A 27187-nucleotide genomic window follows, 5' to 3' on the forward strand; every position below is an offset into this window, starting at 1 on the left:
CCTGGGACAAGGTGAGTTCAGGGTCTTCCTACTATGCCATCTTGAACACATTCCCCTCATAGGAAGTTGACTTTATAATTGCTCTCCATTTTTTATATATGAAGATTTGGAATTGACTTTGATAATTGAAATAGTCAAGCCACTGCCCAAAGAGAAAAATCTTGTGTCTATTGAATAATAAAAAAGAATTCAATATGACTCTTGGCTCTTTAAGCCTTTATAATCTATTGTCACCTATTTAGCACTTATCTGTTTAAAGATTTAATAAAGAAAACTCATATCTGCTATATGTTAAAATCCCATAATTAGATAGTTAATTTGCTCTGAAATAACTAAAATTAATAAGTAAACATACAATTAAATAATTTGTGCTGAAGCTTTACCTCACGCAATAAGAAACATAATATTTACATCATTATTTTTAGATCTTCTAAAATATGTAGTATTTGTATAATATTAAAATAACAATTATTTTTTCCTTCCTAGACAAGTGGAATTACTGATATAAAGGTAGATCATTTCTGAATAACTAGAGCTTTGAGAACTTTTCTGCTTAATTAATTGTGAAACTCCCTGATTATTTACACTTAGGGGAAGAAAAGGTTGAAAAATGACACCCACCCAGCGGTAGGACCTACCCAGGTAGGACCAGCAGCCCTGCACTCAGTTCTTACCTATTGCATACCTGGGGCTGTGACCACCCCCATTTTCCTCTGGAGAATTTACTGTTGGTACTATCCACCTGGTATGTAAGTTTTCCTCTGGTCTCAGTGAGACACTTAGAATAGGAACAGTACTAGCAAGAGGTTTTCTGTGCAAAAACTTGACTGTATGGAGAAAAGTGAGGGGTTTATCTTTATTCTGCTCCTGGATAAATTATGAAGAATCAATTTTATCATGATAGATTTTTGTGATTCCATATTTATTTAGACCTATATTTGTATTTGTTAAATTTTCTTTTATTTAATGAAGGTATAATCCAGTTAGATTTAGTCAGAACTCAGAATTTATGGTAATTTTTAAGACTAATTTGCCTTTCACTATCCATAAAGTTTGCTAAACAAAATAACAGCATAAAAAATTAGTACCCTCATAAGCATCTAAAACATCCATTTATGTACTAAAAATTAATATAGTAACCTTAAATTAACATGATTAAAGCCAGTCCTTCTGTAGAAGTACTTTGTTAGCCTAATTACTATTGTAGAATACACATGAATTTAAGAGAAAAAGTGCACATACAAAGCACTATCATTCAGACAGTTCAGCAACTCAACTGGCCTCGAGCCAGTGAGTTCAAGTAAACAGGCACCAGCAGGTTTTTCCATTTCAAGAAAAAAAGTCGAAAGAAAAAAACTATGAAACCCTAAAATTTGGGAGGAAAAAAACAAGAAATTGAGATAATGGGCCTGTAAAAGAACTGATCAGCAGTACAGAGGTAAAGTTTAATCAATGCATGATAACCATCTAGTGGAGGATATATTTCTGAAATCCCTAGAAAAGTATTTAGGAAAAAAATAAAATGAGAGAGCCCCAAAATGTTGTCCAGGAAACTGGAAAACGCTTTTAAATACAAATCGTGTAAACACATTACCTGTGTAATTCTTTCAGGTCATGCTCACAACACATTTAATTTTGGTGCATTTAGAAAATTCTGGGTTTTTAAAAAAATCATTACGATCATTCTTAATTACTTTAAACCAACACTGGGCCAAAGAGTCACAGATGAAATCTAATTATATAGAAAATTTTTGAATAAAATTGTAACAGAGCAGCAGACCATCAAGAATTATATATTTTGACTAGTAGATGTCTTTTTAGGAGTAAAATTTTGAATCTTTTCCAAGATCTTTTTCAAACAGATCTGTGCATATGAGTATTCTCCTTATGAGTACAAATTTTATAAGATCTGCCTCCTTTATGTTTATCACAAATCTCTAATTTTAGAATAAACAATCCTTTCTCTTTTAAAGCAGATTATAGATTACTCTTTTATATGCACCAGTGTATCTCAAATGAGCAAAGTTGAGATATACTAAAGGCAAGGGCCTAACAAGCAGAGAAATACCTTGAATGGCTCTTCTTTCCCAAAGGGCATCTTGGTCAATAGACATATAAGTATATAACCCTTGCTGTACTGTTTTGAGGACACTTGATCTCCTGGAGCACTTTTTTTTTTCATTCAAAAGTAAGATCTTTCTAAAATTCATAAACTTCTATAATACATTAGGCAGTAAACAAAAATTTTAATAAACAGACTTTGCCTGTGAAGCAAAAAATAAAACAAATAGGTAAACATTTTAAATGCCTAATATATATTTCTAATACTTATCAATCTTGATACTAATATGATAGTATATGAATGATTTTAAATGTGCAATTAGTCAGAAATTTTTGAATGACTTTATGGCATGGCAGCCCATATGAAATGGCACTCAAAGCCTTAAATTTAGAAACTTATAAATGAAAGTTCTAAGCCATAATCAACTATAGTCTTATGAGCTTTGAAACATAGACATTTGTAGCTTCAAAAGACATTTTACTCATGTTATGCTTTTTGTGCTAAAATATTATCCTTCTGAAAGCAGAGAGCTATTGTTTAATCAGCAACTGCATGATTCATGGGTATTCGAATCATAGCACTGTAAAGGACTACATGGGGTCATTTAAAGCATTTTCATGAGTTTTCGTGTGAGTATATATCCTGTTTTTTAAAATTTTGTGAGAAAAAAGTTTAGGGCTTCCCTGGTGGCGCAGTGGTTGAGAGTCCGCCTGCCGATGCAGGGGACATGGGTTCGTGTCCCGGTCCGGGAAGATCCCACGTGCCGCGGAGCGGCTGGGCCCGTGAGCCATGGCCGCTGAGCCTGCGCGTCCGGAGCCTGTTGCTCCGCAACGGGAGAGGCCACAACAGTGAGAGGCCCGCGTACCGCAAAAAAAAAAAAAAAGTTTAGACTCTCCCTAAGAAACTTCTTACAGCATTTAATTAAAACAGCATCAGGAATCTTTCTTCTTGCTCTAAACCTCTCATTTTGTGATTTAAATATGCTGCTTATTCTTTTATGAAGACATTAAAATTGGGTTGCCAGTACTAGAGAGTAAAACTTTATCATGTAGCTACATTGCTCAAAACTGTGTGGTATTGGCACGCTCTCAACCAGGATCTAATGATCCTGGTATAGAATGGTCCAGAATCATATCCCAGTCTACATGGATTTAGTATATAATTTGTTGCATCACCCAACGGTGGGGAATTGATGTGTGATTTTCTATAATGACACGTATTGTTTTAATCAGAAAAAAATCTCTTAAAATTGAAAGCTGTGTTAATTCTGGTTCCATGATTAATCAGCACTAGAAGGCGTACCCTATAAACACAAGAACTCCTTTATCTAGCCAGTTTCTTCTAGGTGCAGCGAACGGTAATGCATGGAGTGAGCCTTTTCTGTACTGGAGCGTGGGCAGTAGTGTGTGCACCCCTTTTACTGCGATGTGTTCAGTGGCAGCTGTCCCTGAGTGCCTGTGTTGTGAGAAGGCGGGGGTGAGAAGAGGCATTTAGGAGGCACACAGGAGTAGAGCGACATCACTTGACTCAAATTAAAGGGTCTTTCCAACGTGTGTCCAAACGCACAGAAAACATGCGTCACTTGTAAGTAACAATTTTTTCAATGATAGTTTATTTTATTCTCTAGAGTGTGGACTTCACTAACAGGGAACATGCAAGGCATACATCTATTAACAAACTGGAATATGAGAATGAAAGTCTCCGAAATGATCTTGCAAAACTTCATGCCATTGGAAAATCAGCAAGGGCTAACCAAAATACCTACAAAGAAACAGGAAGGTATGCCTATCAGAGCCAAAAAAATAAGGGAAAAAATGAAGATTGGTATGCTGACACCATTACATAAGGACATAAATGTACAGACATTTAAGTGACATTTATTTTTAAACAATTCAAATTATAATTTTATATACTTTCTCTTCAGTTGTTTAACATTTATTTTATGGTGATAATTCAATAGTCTAGATATACCGTTTTTTATATGAAATTCTGTGTTGCCAATAGCTTTCAAAGTATAACAGTGAAATGGGTAGAATGTTAAAATGAGTTTTCGTCACTTCACACCCTTCTTAGAACCTGATGTGGCATACAAAATATACAAATAAGTAATCTTATTTTTTACGTCAAAATATAGGAAGATAGCATGTCTGACTTAACTTCAAATATATATACACTTTATATTGACACTCCGGCAGTGGTGAAAAACTGTGGTCATTTCATAGGAAAGAATCTATGAATGTGTAAGAGAGGTCTTTTCTGTGTGAAAAGAAGAGTGTGGAAAATCAATATCTGTTGCCCTCGTTATCCCCAGGCTCTTTAAAATGTCTTAGTTCAGGGCTTCCCTGGTGGCGCAGTGGTTGACAGTCTGCTTGCCGATGCAGGGGACGCGGGTTCGTGCCCCGGTCCGGGAAGATCCCACATGCCGCGGAGCGGGCTGGGCCCGTGAGCCATGGCCACTGAGCCTGCGCGTCCGGAGCCTGTGCTCCGCAACGGGAGAGGCCACAACAGTGAGAGGCCCGCGTACCGCAAAAAAAAAAAAAAAAGTCTTAGTTCAAAATTTAAGTAAATACATCAGCCATAAAATTGGCTAATTTCTTCAACTTTAGTAAAGTATTTATGGAGTCAGAACTGTCTCTGGAGTTCTTTCACCATTTTCCCATACTTGGAAAATGCTCAGCAAGACAAACAAGTTTCTTTTCTACAGGATTTCTCAAAGCCATTAATATTGCTAATTACATTGTGAGTTTCCAGGAACAGGTATGATGTGCAACATTCCCCAAACTTATTTGATTTATTAACATTCCATGGTGCTTAGAGACGGCAAATTAATAAGTCCAGACCCAACTTCAATACAACTTTTGCTTTGAAGCTCCTAATACTTAGCATGAAAACTTTACATATTGTTTTCATAAAATATAATTAATATTTGCAACTTTGGGAAATTCACTTAACCTTTGTTTTCCCACCTGACAAATACAGATAATAGTTATAGGGGTTTTCCGAGGATTATAGGAGAAAACATATTTCCATGTAAAATATATAGCCCCCTAAATGTTAGCCATTATCATTGATGTTATTATTACCAACAAAATTGTTAGTATTTATACTAATGTTAATACCGCTCCAACAACTCACAGTACCTAAAAAGTATATTATTTTGGTGGATAAACAAATGGCCGAATCTGACATTTCCTCAAAAGATAGTCCTGTTGGGGAGGAGTGATGCCAGGCTCATCTTTGTAACTAAGCGGTCCAGTTCTACAGGTAGATAAATCCATAAACCCAGGGGCCGTACTAAAAATGTCTGCTCAGCATTCTTGCGGATGTAGTACAGCTCTCTCCCACTTTCACCGCCCCAGCCCTGTGTGTATTAGAGGGATATATTCTAAACTGATGTAAGAAACAGAAAGCATTCAGAAGTGCTAAAGTAATAACTCCTCTTCAGGTGGTTAGGGAAGGGAATGAGGGAAGATTGGCTGCTACCCAAAACAAGCACTGTGCGTGGGGTGCTGTGATGGGGTGGGAGCAGCAGCACAAAAGCAGTGTGGGGAGGATGAAAGCGGGCACTGCGCCACCAGGGCCCGGTTCTCTGGTGAGCGTGCCCACGTTGACCGGCCAGTATAACTGAAAATCTGTCCAAAGGGGCCTAATCTTGATTTGAGGGTAAGAATGTATTTTCTAATGTAGAATGAATGCTTTACAAAGTGCTTCCCTACACTATGGATTCATTTCTCCATGGGTCAACTCACCACCCCATCTGTATAGTTTCTCATTGTAGGAGAAAGCAGGCCCCTGTGTTACAAAGGATCTTCCAGTGTATCTTAGTCACTGGTCTGTGTTGAGTGCCCATTAGATGCACAACACTGTTTCCTATTCTTGCTTGTTGGGAATAACTTTGAAAGCCTTGGATGAAGGTACTAGGTGTTGTTATTTGAACAAAAAGACAGCTACTCTGCTTTTTACTATTTTTAAAGAGTGTTTTTATTGTTTGGATTGCTCCCTTTTCTCTTTGCCAGGCAGTAGGGAATGTGTTAAACATGCCTAACGAAAACAAGACAGTAGGGGACACAGAGAGCAGCATAAGAGGTAAAATGCTCAGCAGGAGACTCTTAATAAGCAGTTTGGGTGACTATTCCTGCTGCAAAGCCTTGTGTCCTGCCAGTCTGATTTGTTGAAAGTTTCATTAAATTTGTTTTAATGGCTTGTCTGATTTCAGTGTTCTCCAGTGACCTGATTTTTTTTAAAAGAAACAGCATTTCAAATGTTCTGAATAAATTATTACCATGTAAAACCCACTATGGGGAAAGAGTTGTTGAGAGGCAAGGACACTGTGAACTCACCAGTGGAGAACTGTAAAGCACATATCTATTAATTTTAGCAAGTGAAAAAGGCAATGTGCTTTCCTTCCCTCACAGCACGGCTCAGTGAAGCCAAATAGTGAAAGCTGTGTGTATTGATTAGGCAGAAAATAATTTTAAAAACTACATAGTCATATTTACATATCAATGGTGAATACAATAAGGTCATATTAAGCTATTTTAGAAAGGAAAAAGCTTTTAGGTAAAGGTATATAAAGATAACATTCCACAAAATTTTTAAGTCTGTAGTCTAATTTTTAGCCACTTCTTGCTTTTACCTGAGGAAGATTTGTATACTGTATTATTAAAATAATCTTTTATCCACTTGGAGGTGACTCAGTTTTTGTTGTTGTTTTTCACTCCTGTTAGAAGTGATAAGAAAATTTTCATGCTCATCCACTTAAAATGTGAAGCATTTTAGGATATTCCAGAGGATTTACTTTCCAATAAGAAAGTTATTCAGCACTTTAAAAAAAACTAATGAATGAGATGAAATTGAATTTGGTGAGGATGTATTAAATGTTTTAAAAGTTTTTTAAATTAGAGTTTTGAAGTTTAAGGATCATTTACATTCTCACTTAGAGTAGTGGTATCCAGAGCTATTAATATACAACTAATTTTAATGGCAAATCAGTTTTATAATAAATGGAGCTTTATCTCTATATATGATTCATACTTAAAACTGAATATACAGCTTTAAAAACTATATCCTGTACTGGAAAGATTTTGGTAATCACAAGCAAATCTAGTCAATAAATTAAAAGTTTGTAATACTAAAAAACCACAAAGTCAGGTTTGTCTTAATCACTCTACAGGATCCCTTGTCAAGGAATGAATAGCTGGTTAGAAGCAAAAAAAGTAAGTTGAGTAAGTTTTGGCACCACGGTATTGCTTAATCAGGAGAAAAACACAGCAGGCGAAAGAGTTCTAGGCCAGGAAATAATGAGTAGTTCATAGAATAAGGGAGCGTTATGTGGAGTGTTAGAAGGCAAGGCTGGAAGCAGGTAAATTAGCATAGTTTGTGCAGGGATCCTGTTCCATGCTGAGGACATTATGCGACAGCCCAAGGAGGGTTATAAAATTAATGGAGGGCCAGGATTGGATGTACAGTCGGACAACTCTGTAAACTGTGCAGAGTTGACTGAGGTCTCAAGCTGACTCCCGTTGGATAGAGTTCTGCTCCCCAACAAAGCAGCCAGGTCCTGCACTCCTGGCAAAGTAGGCAGAGGCCTTAGAATGGGGCCTGTGGAAAAGCTAATTGAACAGACCGGCTTGTGAGAGTGTATTAAAAGCCTTCTGAAATAATTTTTAAGATAGCTTTTAAATTGATATTCTTAGCGTGTTTTTGCAAGGTGGTTTTATGAAGTATTTGAATAGCTGTATTCTAGAAGAACAGCTTAGATATAAAGATGAGTTAAAGCAAAAGTACTTTACTTCATAATGTAGTCTTTCCTTTCAATTTCTACATTTTATTGATCTTACAATAAAGAGAATGTTCATACATAAATTGTAGTAGTTAAGACCGTAAAATTGTATCTATACATCCAAAGCCAAATGGATAATTGAGATAATTATTTAGATAATTTAAGACAAATAATACTTTCCCTGAATTCTCTGTATAATTGAGATGATAGAGAGACGTATATTTCTTGAACCACTTCTATAATTATCTTATTTTTTCCCCACTGTGCTTTGAAGTATAGATGGTAGCCTCACTCAAAGGTTCAGCTGAAGATTCTATGCAGATGTACTAGGCAATTGTCGTAATTCTATTTGAATTGTGGGATGTTTCATTTTATTGTGCACATCATAAACCATGTTATTTCAGTTTAATTTGCTGTTCTGTTTCCATGGTAATTATGGTTTGGAAGAACGAATTTTAAAAAAAGATCTATTTCAAGATAAGTAAAAATGTAAAGCATGTTGTGTTTGTTTTTATGTACCAATTTACAGATGCCTCACTTACCTTTTATTGCTATTTGTATGCATAGCTTTGAAAATGTTTGCATAATAAAAAACGAGTTTATATAGATAGTCTTTGGATAAGAACAGAGGAAAAGAATGTAACTTTTTTGAATGGTGTGAAGTTAAAATATGAAGACTTTGAAAATGGTTAATCAATACCTGTGGAGAATTTGAATTATTAGTAAAAATAAATAATTTTAAATTCAAGGGGTTTTTATGTTTTCATGGTCTTTGATGATTTTGATTAAATTTAAACCCAATTTTCATGAATTAAGGTTCAGAAAAAATACTTATCAAGCTCCAAACAGCCCCTACTGTTAGGACCTTTTTGTGTAAAATTTTAGGGTAAGTTGGCTTGTTTCTTTGTTTCATTATTCATTTGCTTAGTCAGCATACCAAAATTTAAAATCTCACTGGTATTTTGTTCAGTCTCATCTTCTACCCCATATCTTAGCACAAACAGCAAATTCTATACTGCACCTTTCATCAAATTGTGGAGTTCAATTCTCATAACCTTTTTTTATAAATGAAAAAATTAAGATCACAGAAAGATATAGTCACCTGCTCAAGGTCATACAACTAAGGGTGGAGGAGTTCAGGAGATGATGTAAATTGAAAACATGCTATAAATTATTAAGCTCCTTAGAAATTAGAATTATTATTATACAGAGATGTATTAGCATCAAAAAAAAAAAAGGAATAACTCTGCTAAGAAAGCCAGTGAGCTTAAGTGAAATAGAAAATTAAAAAAAAAAGAGTACCTATTTATAACTGTCAAGGGCAGCCGTGTTAACTGTTTTGAAATTTTTCTCAAACTGTTTTAATATTATTTAATTAAATGGCCAAGAGATAAAACAGTAAAACACAGAAAGGGAAAAAACGTAGGCAATAAGAATGGCAGAATATTTTTTAACAATTATAAAAGTTTTCTGCTTCATTATTAATTGTTCTAAGTCTTTTAAGTGGAATAGAAATTATCAGCAAAATTATTTTCCAAGAAATACCCAGATAACAAGCACAAACGTTTTGTTGTGTTTTCCTCACAGTTAGATATCAGAGATATTTAAATCCTTAGCCCCATAAATAAGCAGGTGTCCTTGGGAGCAATAACGACAACCAGTCCTTCTCTTTTAGATTTAGCCACGATCGTGAGCCAAACAAAAGTGCAACACCTTCGTTGCCACCTTCGCCATTTCAAACCAAAGAAATGACAAGTCCTTTGGTTAGTGACGATGAAGTATTCCCAGTGGTGAGTTGCTGATTATTGGTTATTGTTTTTTCCTTTATAGGGTGATTACTCTTACACTGATGCTGATATACTGATGTGTACATAGTGGTTAAAAACAAAAACATTGCTCCTTGAATAGGACTCCAAGATGGGTCTTGTGAATCATCTGGCCATGACTACCTATAGAAGGAAAGGATCCATAATGTTTCATGAAGTATTTCACTTCTAGAACAGGCCAGAATTACCGGTGACTCTTTTTTTAAAAAAATGCAAGTCACCTCTGCACATTCTAAGACCCCTCAAAGATCTGTATATTTTAAAGAGCTACAAGTGATTTTTTGTGCCTGTTTTTTTTTTTTTTTTTTAAATATTTATTTATTTATTTGGTTGCACCGGGTCTTAGTTGCGGCACGCATGTGGGATCTAGTTCCCTGGCCAGGGATCGAACCCAGGCCCCCTGCATTGGGAGCATGGAGTCTTAACCACTGTGCCACCAGGGAAGTCCCCTGTTTTTTTTTTTAAAAAAAAAAAAAAAAAACTTTTGTTGACTCTGACATACATACAGAAACATGTGCAAATCAGAACTGGACAGCTTGATGAATTATTGAAAAGGGAACACAGCAGTGTAACTACCACCCACGTAATAAAAAGAGCATTAGTTGTACTCCAGAGCTCCCTTCTGTGCCCTTCCAGTCACTCTGACTCGCTCTCAAGATAACCACTGTCTTGACCTTTAACATCGTAAATTAGTTGTGGCCATTTGTAAATTTTATATAAATGGTATTACACTATATGTGTTCTTTTGTATAGCTTCCCTTGCTCAACAGTGTTTCAACATTGTTTGATGAGAGTCATCATCCATATTGTTGGCTGTAGTTTATCCCTTTTTGTTTCTCTATAGTATTACATTGTATATAAATACTATATATAATGATAGTGTTATATAATGATACTGATACAATTTATCCATTCTACTATTGACAGATATTTGAATTATTGCTGTTTGGGGCAATTACAAATACTGCTTCTAAAAACATTCTTGCAAGTGTCCTTTGGTGCACATGTGTACATATTTCCATTGGATCTATATCTAAGAGTGGAATTGCTAGGTTATAGAATATGCATAAGGTCAGCTTTAGCAGGTACTGTCAAGCTGTTTTCCTAACTGTTTGAGTCAGTTCATATCCCTACAAGTAGTGTGTGAGTATTCTCCTTTTCTATATTCTAACAGTTGGTGTTATTGGTCTTAATTTTAACTTTTATGGTCAGTGTGTAGCAACATCTTATTGTGATTTTAATTCTTGTTTCCTGGTGACTAATGAGGTGAGCACCTTTTCATAAATTTATTGGCTATTTTGATATCCTCCTTTGTAAAGTATCTGTTTGATTTTCTTGCCTAATTTTCTATTGGATTCTCTTTATTCTTCTTGATTTATAGGAGTTCTTGGTATATTCTAGATATAAGCCCTTTCTTGAGTATATGTATTGCAGGTATCTTCTCCCACTCTTGCTTGCCTCTTCCCTTAATGGAATGTTTTGATAACCAGAAGTTCCTAGTTTTAATACATTCGTACTTATGAATCTTTTCCTTTATGCTTCATATTTTTGGTGTCCTATTTAAAGCTTTTGCCTGTCCCAAAGTTATAAAAGATATTATCCTATGTTATCTTCTGGAAGCTTTGACTCTTTATTTTTTACTTAAGTATACACCTGGAATTAATTTTTTGCATGTAGTGCAAGGTATGACCTCAGTCCCTTTTCCCATGGAAATATTCAATTGAATTTATACATGTTTTCCAGTTCTGTAGATTCTTTGAATTTTCTATATTCAGAATCAAAATGATAGTTAGACTTCCTACTTTCAAATCTTTATACCCTTTCTTTTCTTCTTCTTGCCTTATTGTACACTAGGACCTCTAGTAAATGTTCAGTAGTAAAAGTGGTATTGCCAGCATCTTTCTCTTATTTTCAATTGCAAAGGGAAAGCATTCAATATGTCATCATTGTACATAATATTTGCTATATATATTTTGTAGGTTCCTTTTAAAAGATTAAGAAGGTTCCTTTTATTCCTAGGTTGCTAAATTTGTTTTCACGAGTTGATATTGAATTTATCAAATGCTTTTTCCACTGCTATTGAAATGACCATATAATTTCTCCTTTGCTCTGTTAATGTGGTGTTTTTTTCTTGACGTTAGATTGTTAACCCATCTTTGAATTCTTAGAATAAACACACTTGATTACTGGCTTTGGTCTGTTCATATTGGTTTAGAATTTTTGCTTTATGTTCATGAGAAAAATTAGTCTGTAATGTTTCTTTGTTGTCTTTGTCAAGCATTGGTATCATATTTTGCCGACCTCATAAAACAGGTGGGAAGGGTTTTAAATTTCATATTCCTTTGTTCTTCGTTTTCCCTGACTCTCTGTGTTGGTTTCTCTGCATAAGATAAAGAGCCACCTCTCCCAGCCTTGACCTCTCCCAGGCTTGAGGAAGTGGCCTCATGTAGGTTAATTTCAGTTTTATTATTTTTCTGTTCTTGGATTTTCATTTGATTTTTCTTTTTAGTTTCCAGTTCTTTGCTGAAATTTTCTACCTTGTGATTTGATTTACTGAACATAATCACATATTTTTAAAAGATATGTAGGTTTTTCACCTCAGAAACTAGTAGTACTCTTAGCAGTTACCTTTGCTTATATTCAAAGTGTATTATGTAATTTTTCAGTGCCTCTCCATGATATACCACTATTAGATACAAATTATAAAAACAAACAATAACAAAAAAACCCAGAAAATGTTTAAACTGGTTAGGCATCCCATGAGTACTTTTCTGCTTTTCTGGAATCTATCACCTTCTTTGGGAGAGACTGGTAGTAAGATTTAAGCTATTGTGGAAGAAGAAGACGTAAATCCATTAACTTTGGATGTTTTAGAGATCTCTATAGCCCTGAAATGCTCTTTTGTTTCATCTCAACATAAAATGCCAAAATTATTTGAACAGAATAAAATTCCATAACAATAAAGTAAAGTAAATAAATTTCCTCATTTAAGCTAAGGGAACATCTAAGGGGACTTAGCAAATTTTGATCAACAAAACTTTGATCTTTAAGTACTCCAAAGTAAGCACATACTCCAGTCCAGCAAGAGAAAAAAAAGGGATAAACTGCTAAATCCTTCATTGTTCTAATATCAGATGATTTTAGGATGATTTGTCTCTGCTCAAATATCACCTCATCAGAAACACCTGCACAGCTACCCTACAGTAGCACCTCCCTTGTAGACTCCCTGTCCCCTCATCCTATTTTTTGTTTCTCCATAGCACTTTACCATAAGATATTTTGTTTGTTTGCCTCCCTCTTCTAGAACTTAAGCTGCATTAAAATAGGATTTTTTTTTCTATTTTTGTTTACTGTTTTAACCCCAACACCTAAAACAGTGCCTGGCACTAGCAGGCACAAAAAGCATTCAAGAGTATTGTATAACTTAACACGGGGTTTCTTTCCACCTCTAAAATTCTACATTATTCCTTTGAGGAGTTCATAACTACAGAGTCAACCAGGAAAGAAAATTCTCTACTGTTGTAGGTCTGGGCACAGGGAACTTAAGATGTGATGGTGGCCCTAGAATTTCCTGAAAGACGTAGCCCAACCCACCGTTCTGGGTCCAGTGATTTCCATCCACTGCTGCATTTTTACTTCTACACCAATACTGTTCCTACTCAGACCACCAGTGACATCCTAGTTGTTAATTAAATACACAGTTTAAAGAACTCATCTTCCTTAACCCTTTTCTCTTGATACTCTTATGTTCTCTGACTTCTAAGATGCTGTTCTCCACTGATTCCCCTACTGCCTTTCTGGTTACTCTTTCCCAGTCTGCTTCCAAGCTTCTCCCTCCTATACCTGTCCCTTAAATACTAGAGTTCATCATTCGCTCAGTCACTGATAAAATAAACATGTATTAAGCACTCACTGTATGGCAGGTTCTGTTCTAAACACATCTTTGATGAGACAGACAAGTCTATAGACTGGTGAAAAGTGGGGAGAACTCCATCAGTGGGTGAATGGATAAACAAAGAGTGGTATGTATACATGGTGCGATACTAGTCAGTCACAAAAAGGAGTAAAGTACTGATATATGCTATAATGTGGATGAACCTGGATAATATTATGCTACGTGAAGGAAGCCAGACACAAAAGGTCATATATTATATGATTCCATTTATACAAAATGCCCAGAATAGGTAAATACATAGAAACAGAATGAAGGTTGGTGGTTACCAGGAGTAAAGGGGGAGGGAGGATTAGGGAGCAGTGGCTTAATGGCTATAGAGTTTCCTTTTGGGATGATGAAAATATTTTGGAACTAGATAGAGGTGTGGTTTTAGTACATTGTGAATGTGCTAAATCCACTGAATTGTTCATTTTGAAATGGTTAATCTTATTTTATGTGCATTTTATCTCAAAAAAGAGGGAACAGTTAATGACTAGAAACAAATGAACAAGTAAGAAAATATCAAAAAGTTATAAATGCTATAAAAAATGATGAAAAGAAAGCAGACGATGTGATAGGAAGTGATGAGAGTATGGGGGATGACTTTAGGTTGAGTGGCCAGGAAAATGATTACTGAGGAGGGGACGTTTAGGATGAGACCTAAATAACAAAAAAAGATCCAGCCTTGAAAAGATCTGGAAGTAGAGCACTTCGGGCAGAGGGAACCACTGGTGCAAATCTGTATGGCAGGAAGAAGTTTGGTAAGTTTGAGAAGCAGAAAAAGGGAAGGGGGTGGTCTGGAGCTTAGAAGGGCAGAGAGAGAATGTAATGAAATGGGGACAGAGAAATAGGCAGGGGAAGTCCATGTATGTAGAGACTGTAGGCCATGGGAAGGAATTTGGATTTTATTTTAAAGCAATGGGAAGCCATGGGAAAGTTGCAAGTGGGGGAGTATATGATCTGTTTAAAAATTTTTAAGAGATCCATTTGACTGCCAAATAAAGAATAAATTATAAATTATAGATGGGCAAAGGTAGAAGTGGGGAGAACAATTGCCAGGCTATTTCAGTAGTCGAAGCAAGGGATGATGCAGCTGGCTTGGGAACGGTGGAGGTGGAACCACACGTTAGATCCAGGAAATGTTTTGGAGAGATCGGACGTGACAGTGGATTGGCTACGGGAGCGAGGGAAAGAGAGGACTCAAAGATGACTCCTAGGATCTCAGCCTGAGCCTCAGGTAGATGCTCGTGCCACTCTCTGACATGGAAGGCTAGGAAGGAGCCAGGGTTAGAGGAGAAAATCATGATTTCTAGGTTAGACATTTAAATTTAAAGTGTTTATTAAACATTCAAATGGAGATATTAAATAGGCAATAGATATGTGAACCTGGTAATCAAGGAAGAGATCAGAGCTGGAAATAAAATATGGGAGTAATCAGCATAAGGCTGATACTTAAATCTATCAGACTGGTTGATAATACTTAAAAGAGTATAAATGGAAAAGTTGTCCCAAGACAGAGCCTTAGACCATAACATTTAGTGGTCCAATGGGCATCTTCAAGGAGAGGAGGAAAGTTTGATGGTGAAAGAGGTGGGGTGGGACCCAGGGAGGGATGAGGTTCATTTGTAGAAGTCATTAAGCAGGTAAGAAGGAATAGAATCCACAGTGTAGATAGAAGGAAGACTCTGAAACAGAGTATGGCCTAAAATATGGCTCCAGGTGCAAGTGGTGTGGAGAGATGAAGGAGTTTCCACCTGAGAAAGAGGCAAGGCCACAATGCCATGAGTGAGAAAGTGAACATACTAGGGAAGTGCAGTAGAATGGCCAGGCAGTGCTAACTAACCATTTGAATTTGTGGTCATGAATTTCAAGTGAAACCAGTCCCTACAGTAATGTAATTTCTCCTCCATCCACCTGCCCAGCATTCAGTTGCTCAGGTACAGGCATGGTGCAGGCAGTTTAATTAGGCCTGGGTTTTACCAAATACCTAGGATAGAGCCAGGATATAGGGAGGGACAAGTTGCTGAATGGTTATCATAATGGATATGGAATATGAGCAGAGTTAGAAAAGAATGGAAGATATGAGAAAGTGGGAATACTAGACTAAGTCAGATGGAAGGATAATAGGTGGGTTGCATAAAATCTTTAATAGTAAGTAATGCAGTTATCACTGATGACAATGTCAAGAATATGACCACGGGAGTGGGTGCCTGAAATGAAGTGTTCCCCTACGTTTTCCTCTAGGAGTTTTATAGTATCTGGTCCTACATTTCGGCCTTTAAACCATTTTGAGTTTATTTTTGTATATGGTGTTAGAGAATCTTCTAATTTCATTCTTTTACCTGTAGCTATCCACTTTTCCCAGCACCACTTATTGAAGACATGGTCTTTTCTCCATCGTATATTATTGCCTCCTTTCTCATAGAGTAATTGACCATAAGTACATGGGTTTATTTCTGGGCTTTCTGTCCTGTTCCATTGATTTATGTGTCTGTTTTTGTGCTAGTACCATACTGTTTTAATTACAGTAGCTTTGTAGTACAGTTTGAAGTTAGGAATTATGAGTCCTCCAGCTCCGTTCTTTCTCAAGATTGTTTTGGCTATTTGGGGACTTTTGTGTTTCCATACAAATTTAAAAATCCTTTGTTCTAGTTCTGTGGAAAATGCCACTAGTAATTTGATAGGGATTGCATTGAATCTGTAGATTGCCATGAGTCGTATGGTCATTTTTAACAATATTGATTCTTCCAATCCAAGAACATGGTATATCTTTCCATCTGTTTGTGTGGTCTTCAATTTCTTTCATTAGTGTCTTATAGCTTTTGGAGTACAGGTCTTTTGCATCCTTATGTAGGTTTATTCCTAGGTATTTTATTCTTTTTGATGCGATGGTAAATGGAATTGTTTCCTTAATTTTCTTTCTGATATTTTCTTGTTAATGTATAGAACTGCAACAGATTTCTGTATATTAATTTTGTATCCTACAACTTTACCAAATTCATTGATGAGCTCCAGTAGTTTTCTGGTAGCATCTTTAGGACTTTCTATGTATAGCATCATGTCATCTGCAAACAGTGACAGTTTTACTTCTTTCCAATTTGGATTCCTTTTATTTCTTTTTCTTCTCTGATTGCTGTGGCTAGAACTTCTAAAACTATGTTGAATAAAAGTGGCAAGAGTGGACATCCTTATCTTGTTCCTGATCTTAGAGGGAATGCTTTCAGCTTTTCACCATTGAGTATGATGTTAGTTGGGGGTTTGTCTGTATGGCCTTTATTAATATTGAGGTATGTTCCCTCTATGCCCACTTTCTGGAGAGTTTTTATCATAAATGAATGTTGAATTTTATTAAAAGCTTTTACTGCATCTATTGAGATGATCATATGGTTTTTCTCCTTCAATTTCTTAATATGGTGTATCACATTGATTGATTTGTATATATTGAAGAATCCTTGCATCCCTGGGATAAATCCCACTTGATCCTTCTAATGTGTTGTTGGATTCTGTTTGCTAGTATTTTGTTGAGAGTTTTTGCTTCTATGTTCATCAGTGATATTGGTCTGTAATTTTCTTTTTTTGTGATATCTTTTTCTGGTTTTAGTATCAGGGTGATGGCCTCACAGAATGAGTTCAGAAGTGTTCCTTCCTCTGCAGTTGTTTGGAATAGTTTCAAAAGGATAGGTCTTAACTCTTCTCTAAATGTTTGATAGAATTCACCCGTGAAGCCATTTGGTCCTGGACTTTTTTTGTTGGAAGTTTTAAAATTACTGATTTAATGTCAGTACTGGTAATTGGTCTGTTCATATTTTCTATTTCTCAGTGTTGGGAGATTGTATCAATACCTTTATAAGAATTTGTCCATTTCTAGGTTGTCCATTTTATTGGTACATAGTTGCTCATAGTAGTCTCTTATGATCTTTTGTATTTATGTTGTGTTGGTTGCATTGTAACTTCTGCTTTTTCATTTCTAAGATTTGGGTCCTCTCTTTTTTCTTGATGAGTCTGGCTAAAAAAATGTATCAATTTTATTTATCTTTTCAAAGACCCAGCTTTTAATTTAATTGATCTTTTCTATTTTTTTAGTCTCTATTTCATTTATTTCTGCTTTGATCTTTATGATTTCTTTCCTTCTACTAACTTTTTGCTTTGTTTGTTCTTCTTTCTCTAGTTGCTTTAGGTGTAAGGTTAGGTTGTTTATTTGGGATCTTTCTTGTTTCCTGAGGTAGGATTGTATTGCTATAAACTTTCCTCTTAGAACTGCTATTGCTGCATCCCAGAGGTGTTGGATCTCTGTGCTTTCCTTTTCATTTGTCTCTAGGTATTTTTTTTATTTCCTCTTTGATTTCTTCAGTGATCCATTGGTTGTTCAGTAGCATATTGTTTAGCCTCCACATGTTTGTGCTTTTTGCAATTCTTTTTCTTGTAGTTGATTTCTAGTCTTATAACGTTGTGATCAGAAAAGATGCATGATTTGATTTCAGTTTTCTTAAATTTACCAAGGCTTGTTTTGTGGCCTAGCACATGATCTATCCTGGAGAATGTTCCATGTGCACTTGAAGAGAATGTGTATTCTGCTGCTTTTGGGTGGAGTGCTCTATAAATATCAATTAAGTCCATTTGGTCTAATGTGGTATTTAAGACCTGTGTTTCCTTATTGATTTTGTCTGGATGATCTGTCCATTGATGTAAGCGGGGTGTTAAAGTCCCCCACTATATTACTGTAAATTTCTTTTATGTCTGTTAACATCTGCCTTATATATTGAGGTGCTCCTATGTTGGGTGCATATATATTGACAATTGTTATATCTTCTTCTTGGATCGATCCTTTGATCATTATGTAGTGTCCATCTTTGTCTCTTTAACAGCCTTTATTTTAAAGTCTATTTTGTCTGATATAAGTACTGCAACTCTGGCTTTCTTTTGATTTCCATTTGCATAGAATATCTTTTTCCATCCCCCCACTTTTAGCCTGTATGTGTCTCTAGAACCGAAGTGGGTAATTTGTAGGCAGCAAATATACAGGTCTTGCTTTGGTATCCATTCAGCCAGTGTGTGTATTTTAGTGGAGCATTTAATCCATTTACATTTAAGGTAATTATTGATATGTATGTGCTTATTGCCATTTTGTTAATCGTTTTTGTAGGTCTTTTTTTTTTTTCCTTTTCTTCGTTCTCTTCTTTTGTGATTTGATTACTATCTTTAGTGTTATGTTTGGATTCCTTTTTCTTTTTTGTGTGTTTATCTATTATAGATTTTTCATTTGTAGTTACAATGAGGTTTTGGTATAGCAGTCTACATATATACATGATTGTTTTAAGTTGCTAATCTCTTAATTTCAGATGCATTTTAAATGCCTTGCATTTGTACTCTCCTTCCCTCATGATTACTGTTTGTTTGTTTGTTTTTTGTTGTTGTTTGTGGTACGCGGGCCTCTCACTGTTGTGGCCTCTCCCGTTGCGGAGCACAGGCTCCAGATGCGCAGGCTCAGTGGCCGTGGCTCACGGGCACAGCCGCTCCGTGGCATGTGGGATCTTCCCGGACTGGGGAACAAACCCGTGTCCCCTGCATTGGCAGGGAGACTCTCAACTACTGCACCACCAGGGAAGCCCAATTACTGTTTTTGATATCATATTTTACATCTAATTGTTTTGTGTATCCCTTAACTGCTTATTGTGGATATAGACAATTTTACTACTTTTGTCTTTTAACCTCCCTACTAGCTTTGTGTGTGGATGATTTCCTATGTTTTCCTTTACTGGTGAGGTTTTTCCTTCCATAATTTTCTTGTTTCTAGTTGTGGCCTTTCTTTTTTGCCTAGAGAAGTTCCTTTAACATTGGTTGTAAAGCTGGTTTGGTGGTACTGAATTCTTTTAGCTTTTGTTTGTCTATAAAGCTTTTGATCTCTCCATCCAATCTGAATGAGAGCCTTGCTGGGTAGAGTATTCTTGATTGTAGGTTTTTCCCTTTCATTATTTTAAATATATTGTGCCACTTCCTTCTGAACTGCAGAGTTTCTGCTGAAAAATAAGCTGATAGCCTTATGGGGATGCCCTTGTATGTTATTTGTTGATTTTCCCTTGCTGCTTTTAGTATTCTCTCTTTATCTTTAACTTTTTTTCATTTTGGTTACTATGTGTCTTAGTGTACTCTTTTGTGGCTTAATCCTGTATGGGAGTCTCTGCATTTCCTGGACTTAGGTAACTATTTCCTTTCCCAGGTTAGGGAGGTTTTCAGCTATTACCTCTTCAGATATTTTCTTGGGCACTTTCTCTCCCTTCTCCTTCTGGGACCCCTATAATGTGAATATTAGTGCACCTGATGTTGTCCCAGAGGTCTCTTAACTGTCCTCATTTCTTTTCATTCTTTTTTCTGTTCGGCAACAGTGATGTCTACTACTCTGTCTTCCAGCTCACTGATCCATTCTTCTGAATCATTTATTCTATTATTGATTCCTTCTAGTGTATTTTTCATTTGAGTTATTGTATTCTTCATCTCTGTTTGGTTGTTCTTTATGTTTTCTAACTCTTAGTTAAAAAATTCTAACTTCTTGCTCTGTGCATCCATTCTCCTCCTGAGTTCTTTGATCATCTTTATGATCATTACTCTGAACTCTTTCTCGGGTAGATTGACTATCTCCATATCACTTAGTTCTTCTTCTAAAGATTTATCTTGTCTGGAACATACTCCTCTACCACCTCATTTTGTCTAAGTTGCTATTTGTATTTTTATGTATGTGGTTGGTAAGTTAACGTTTCTCGACCTTGGAGAAGGCATCCTATGCATCCGAGCAGTGCACCCACGGTATATGCTCTAGGGGTTCCCCCTAAGAGGGCTGGGTGGGTCCTCCTCTTATGACAGGCTATGTAGGTGGTCTGGTAGGCTTGGTTGGCCCCTAGTCTGGTTGGTTGCCAGGCCCTGCCTTGTGCAGTTGCTGCTGGCTGCTGTTTAGTGGGGCCTGGTCACGAGGCAGCTGGTTGTGGAATCCTAGGGGGCCCTGGGGCTAGTGCTCACTGGTGGGTGGAATCAGGGTCCCAAAGACTGAGGCTGTCGCCAACTCACTGGCAGGTAAAGTCAGATCCTGGGGTTAGTGCTGGAATAGTGGCAGGGAGAGCTGGTTCCTAGAGTCTGGCTGCAGGGCCCTGGGATCCCAGAGCTCATTTCAGATCACTGCGGGGGGAGGCAGTTGACTATGGGGTCCAAGGTGTCTGGAAGGTTGCGTTGGCCTGCTACTGGGCAGGGCCAGGGCCCAGCTAGTCCCAGGAGGCCTGCATTGTGGGATTGTAGTTTTCTTGCTTCTGGTGTCTGCTCTGTGGTGGGTGAGGCTGATCTAGAGGTTTGTGCAGGCTTCCTGGCAAGAGGGGCCAGTGCCTGCCCACTGGTAGGTAGAGTTGGGTCTTGGCCCTCTGGTGGGCTGGGCCCTGTCTAGGGGTGTGTCCACAGGCGGCTGTGGGTTCTTTAGTCTGTAGGCAGCCTGTCTGCTGATGGGTAGGGTTGTGTTCCTGCGCACTTAGTTGTTTGGCCTGAAGCACCCCAGCACTGGAGCCTGCAGGCTGTCGGGTGGGGCCTGGTCTTGGTGCTAATGATCCAAGATGTCAGTTGTCAGGAGTGTTCATGCAGTTGAATGTTTCCCGGTATGTCTGACACCAGTGTCTTTGTCCCCAGCGTTAGCCACAGCCACTCCTTACCTCTCCAGGAGACTCTCCAAGGTCAGCAGGTAGATCTGACCCAGGCTCTTATCAAACTACTACTTTTGCCCTGGGTCCTGGTGCACGTGAGGTTTTGTGTGAGCCCTTTAAGAGTGAAGTCTTTATTTCCCCTAGTCTTGTGGGGCTCCTGCAGTTAAGCCCTGCTGGCCTTCAAAGCCAAATGCTCTGGGGGCTTCTCTTCCCAGTGCTGGAACCCCAGGCTGGGGAGCCTGAGGTGGGGCTCAGGACTCTCACACCTGTGGGAGAACCTCTGCAATATAATTATTCTCCCATTTGTGAGTCGCCCACCTGGGAGGGTATGGGATTTGATTATATCGCAAGTCCCGTCTTGTTGTGGTTCCTTCTTTATGCCTTTCACTGTAGATCTTTCCTGGAAGGTTCCAGTCTTTTTCATCGATGGTTGTTCTGCAGACAGTTGTGATTGTGATGTGCCGTGCCTGTGAGAGGAGGTGAGCTCAGGGCCTTTCTACTCTGCCATCTTCTTGGCTGGTGTTTTGGGCCCTGTGTCAATCAGTCACTGCCTCTGAGAAGAGGGGGGAAGAGTAACTTCCCAGGTGAGGCGGGAGGCTCCAGTTTAGCCACAGGCAGATCTCCAGAGAAGTGGCCAGCTCTGAGCTGTTAGCAGCCAAAACCCACAGCAGCTGGAGGATAGGTGCACCAGCCTGGTGAAGGGATCCAGGTAGAGCACCAGCGGCATCCACTGCGGTCCACTTCTTGAACCACTCAGAGCCATGTGCTTTCCATGTTGTTCATTCCATTCAGGCATAGCTTCTCCAAGATTCTGGCTGGTTATAATTTCTGGGAAAATTTACAGAGGAGGGTTGGTAGAGCAAACTATAGCCCTTGATGCTGTCTCAAGGGCTTAACTGATACTCATCATCTCTTCACCCACTCTAGGTTCCCGGCCCCCTCAGCTGGCACTTCTGTTGGTCCAGGTGGCTTGCCTTGTGGGGTGAGCCCCTGGTTCCCGTGCCCTTATCAGGATGTGGTTTGTCATCTACAGTTAAATCTGGGCATGAGAGCACCAAAAGACCACCTCAGTGGATTACCTGAGTTCCAAACATATTCCTCACTGCTTCCATTATGTAGTAGTAGTCTTACCTCTTCATGATGCTTGGGGTCAGTTACTGCCGCCAGTATAGTACCTCTTTTCTGTGCCTCTGATCTGTCAGCATTAGGAGGCCAAAGTGAGTAGGTACAGCCAAAGCTTTAAGTTTAGGGAGACTCTTACCGTCTCACTTGGTGAGAGGCATTGCTTCTCTGAGACCAAAGACCTGTAGACCAACCAGACAGAGACAGAAGGAACAAATTCTCCAAGAGGGCCAACAGAGAGTGAAGCCATTCCTACATCCTCCCTTCTGTTCCCAGATCACTGTTACAAACACAGTAGCCTATAACAGCCATTGGTTTAAAGTCTCTACCATATGCTGAAGAATGGCACCCCATCCTCACGGGATATGATTTCCAAGCTAATTCCTCAGCTGTGCCTTCAAGAAGCCTATCAGGCTAGCATCCTCTGGAGACACTTCATGCTGTATGTGGTAGAACCAGTAGATACCCGGTCATGCCCTCACTGCCATACTCCTCTGCTGTAAAGTAGGTTCGTTTATTATTAATCAGGATCTCATGTCAGTAAATCAGTTACTCTATGAGCCCTCGGATAGTGGTGCTGACCGAGGCCCTGCAGGCAGGAAAGGCAAATTATAGGATACACATCAGTTCTGGTAAGGATAACACATTGCCCTTTCCAAAGTGTAAGGGACCTGATGTAATCTAATTGCCACCGAGAGGCTGGTTGATGTCGTTGAGGGACGGTGCCATATCAGAAGCTCAGCTTTGGCCTCTACTGCAAGCAGATCAGCCATTCAACAGGAACAGCAGCTAGATGAACCTGGGTAAAAGGGAGATGGTGCTGTTCGGCCCATGCATAATTTCCACTGGAGTGGCCAAGGACAGAAGCTAGATCAAGTCATCCTGTCTACTTCTTAGATGCTCTGTCTCAACCGGGGCACACTAGCGTGACAGGAACTGTTCTGCAAATAGTATACAGTTTTCTGCAGCAGATGGCATGGCCTTGCTGCAGAATCTCAAGGGTTTGTAACACAACTCCCCGCCAAACCTTGCCAAAGGCTCCACAGAGCACTTTTCTCTATGAGAAATTCTTCTACTATGAGAGCTGCTAAGTCATTTCACCCAACTAGCAGGACTGCTTTTCCCCCCATTCCCAACTTACTGCAAAGCCCTTTCTTGCTCTGGGCCCTGCTCAAAAACAAACAAAACTGCCTCTGTGTCCACGTAATAAATGAGTCAGGTTATTCCTCCCAAGAGTGGAACATGCTGCCTTCCAAACCTGAAGAGACCTACCAAGCTTTATGCTCCTTTCATAGTGATAAGAAATGCAAGGCGCATTAATTTGTGCTTAAAAGGGGATGTCCTGACATGTTCCATATCACCAGACACCTACAAACAAAGTGTCAAGCCTTGAATTGCTTCTGGGGTTTACCTTTCACTCTCCGGAGCACCTGTGTCTTTCCAAGCCTTCAACATGCTTGCCAATTCTTGCTCATCAGGGCTTAGCATGATGTTCATGTTACTGTATCATGTCCTATAGTCTGCAGTCCGTGGAACGTCCAGGTGGTCCAGGCTCCTTGAGAGTGTATTATGACAGCATCGTTAACATAAAACATCATGTTGGGGCGAGAACATGGATGTGTACTGTCTATCCCATGAGAATGCTAACTGCTTCTGATCTTCCTCCTTGCTGAGTATTAAAAAGAATGCATTTGCCAGATCAACAGCAGCATACCATGTCCCCAAGACTGTGACATTCTACTTCAGTAAAGATGTGATACCTGGCACGGCAGCTACAGTTGGGGCTACTACTTGGATAAGCTGGCAGTACTCCACTGTCATCTGCCACAATCCCTACACTTCTGGCAGAGGCCAGACTTGTGAACTACATCCCCCTATAACAGAGTTCACCTGCATACAGGTCGCTGACTCTCCAAACGCTTTATAAAAATCCCATTCTTCCCATAAAACAAAAGTTGAAGAAAAGTCTGGGGGGTGCCGCAGAACTAAAAAATTAAAGTACAGATTTCCCCAACTTATTTTTTTTAATTAAACTGAACAAATTATTTTGAATGAAACACTGTAAAATTATGGTATCATTGCCCTTTATTCCTCAGCCACACATTGTATGTGTGTGCGTGTGTAAATAAGCACTACACAGGTCACAGTTAACTGAGCACTTCCATACCACATGAAGGGTGGGAGCAGGCACTCATCACTGAAGTGCTCTCAACTGCGCTTGGACAAACAAGATAGCCCCGGCATTACGCACCCGCCTCCACTATACATCATGCTTTTATCCCACCTCACCTGGCCACCTCCATGCAGCAGCGAGCCCCCTTGAAGCCCAGCCTTAAGTTTCTTTCCTCTATAAGCTTTCTTTGCCCGACTCGACTATACTCTTCACTTGCTGTTTTCGTTCCTTAAGGGTTTCATTAGCAGCAGCTGTATTACACTGGTGTAGAGAGTTCAGCTTAAGACACATTATTTCATTAAGAGTTGCAGTGTTCTGTCAGGGGTGAAGCATACCAAGAAATATGAAAACTTTTTGTAAAAGACCTTGTGTTCCTCATCTAACTTTTCTTTTTCTTTTTTTAGTCGCCCCCAGATATAGCCTTCCCCGCTTCTTTGGCTGCACAGCATTTCTTTCTGGAGGAGGAGAAGCGAGCAAAAGAACTTGAAAAACTTCTGAATACACATATTGATGAACTGCAAAGACACACAGAATTTACTCTTAATAAATACACCAAGCTAAAACAAAACAGACACATATGAGCTTTTAAACTTTTTTATTTGCTTCGCCCACCCCAAGGAAAAAAGCTCTGGCAAAATATTTACAAAGCTGATTCATGAAACTGAGAGATTTTGTTCTGTTTTCCTGAGTAAATCATTTCTGTAAGGCAGCTAGAAAATAGTATTTTGTTCAATAAAGCTGTTTGTATTTCTGCATTAACAAACAAATTGTTCAGCTACAGTTACTCTAAAATAAACATGACTTCTCCAAAAGAGATTTTTTTCTCCAGTCTGAGGAATAGTTTGGAATTAAATATGCAGTTTTTGCCCCCCTGAATCATGTATACTGAAACCCATTTCCTCTGTAACAACACATGATGAGGGAAAGGGATACACTATATTCTAAATACAAACAGATCAAGTGCAGCTCTGTTGTACTAGGTTTGAAAACCCAATGATTTTTTGAAATGAATAGCTATGTAAACATCCTAACATTTCTTTTAGGAAAAAAAGATACAGCTTACTGTTACTGCATTCATCTTTGTAATGTCTCTCTGTTTTTTGTTTGTTTGTTTGTTTTGTGGTACGCGGGCCTCTTACTGTTGTGGCCTCTCCCGTTGCAGAGCACAGGCTTCGGACGCGCAGGCTCAGCGGCCATGGCTCACGGGCCCAGCCGCTCCGCGGCATGTGGGATCTTCCCGGACCGGGGCACGAACCCGTGTCCCCTGCATTGGCAGGCGGACTCCCAACCACTGTGCTACGAGGGAAGCCCCCTGTCTCTCTGTTTTAACACAAAAGACCTGGAATGTGCTGTTTGCACACTTAAAACATATGTGCCAAATATTAATGCTTTCCTGTTAGTACTAATTATTACTTCATGGACATAAGATAAAGAAACTATAAAGTATTGCTGTTGTTACCTTCTCCTTTGTCATACCTCTGTTTTAAATACAATTAAAGAATGAGAAATTCTTTGGACTTAAAACATAAATGCCAAGTCTGTAAAGAATAGTAATAGCATGGTGGTGAACAAGGAAACTCAAGTTCCAGATACACAAGCATGATAATCCATTTTTCTTTCTTTAAAAATGACATTTATATAAAGATTACGAAAAATCCCCATGTCATTACTCCAGGTTAAGTCCTACGGTTTTTATAGTTTTCTTTTTGAAGAAACTAAATCTCCACATACGGAAAGATAAGTCACAATGTCCTTAGACAAGTGTCATTGCCACGGGAAATGCAGAGCCCTGTTCACTTCAGCTGAAACAACCACGTGGGTTTGTAGAGCTCTTGATATTTGCAAAAAGCCTTCAGAGAGCATTATTCATTTCAGCCCAAAACAAGCCTGTGCAGTCAGCAAGGCTAGTATCCTTGTTCCTGGGAATCAAGCTGTTAAGAACTTACTAGAATCACGGTGAGCAAGAGTCAGAAACGCCAGCCTCTGATTCCCAGCTCTGGCTCTTACCACTTCCCAGCATTATGTCTTGTCAGCAGGCAGGTGGTGAGCAGTGCTCTATCCACAGAAGCCATGTTTCATGGCAAAACATCAGAGGGTACAATGACCCACATGAGGAAAATAACCCGTTACCATACCTTTAATTAGAAATTTAGTAATTTCTAGCCTGGACACAAAGAAAATAGAATACTTTTCAGTGTTATCTTTAGAAGATGGGAAGAAAAAGTATGTTTAGGTAAAGGACAGTCCATAAACAAATTCTAAAACCTTTATATCCCTAATGCAAATGCAAACAATGCAAAAATTTAAAGGTACGTATCTTTAAAATACGCTACGTCTGCATGCTGAATCGAAGACTCTAGACTACAATGATTTTAAAACTTAACAAAGTCAAGAGAGCATGAACCTGGAATATGTCCAGGACTCACAGTGCATTTGCCCCTCCAGATTATTATGTCAAGTCCACAAGCAAACTTCTTTTAAATCACTAGGTTCAGCATTCCTCTTCATACCCACTTTCTTAAAACACTGGTTTTCAATAGTTTTTGCTTAACAGCAGGATTCAATGTTTGAAAGGAATCATATGCTGAAGCCCAACATATATACAGTCAAGA

At 38.5% G+C, this 27187-nt stretch overlaps 1 protein-coding gene across 1 annotated transcript in view; it reads left to right on the forward strand.

Annotated features, from left to right (window-relative positions):
- The window catches only part of DEUP1 (deuterosome assembly protein 1), a 104463-nt gene extending 78291 nt beyond the window's left edge, over window positions 1–26172 (forward strand). The window contains 3 exon segments of the mRNA XM_089915872.1: window positions 3690–3886; window positions 9520–9634; window positions 24980–26172. Coding sequence (XP_089771998.1) covers window positions 3690–3886; window positions 9520–9634; window positions 24980–25156 — 489 coding nt within the window. The 3' untranslated portion in view covers window positions 25157–26172.
- Window positions 26173–27187: the final 1015 nt, after the last annotated feature.

The sequence above is a fragment of the Delphinapterus leucas genome, chromosome 7, assembly GCF_059928025.1.
Source record: "Delphinapterus leucas isolate spDelLeu-1000000601 "Yukka" chromosome 7, BTC_Dleu_Yukka2, whole genome shotgun sequence".
NCBI classification, from domain to species: domain Eukaryota; kingdom Metazoa; phylum Chordata; class Mammalia; order Artiodactyla; family Monodontidae; genus Delphinapterus; species Delphinapterus leucas.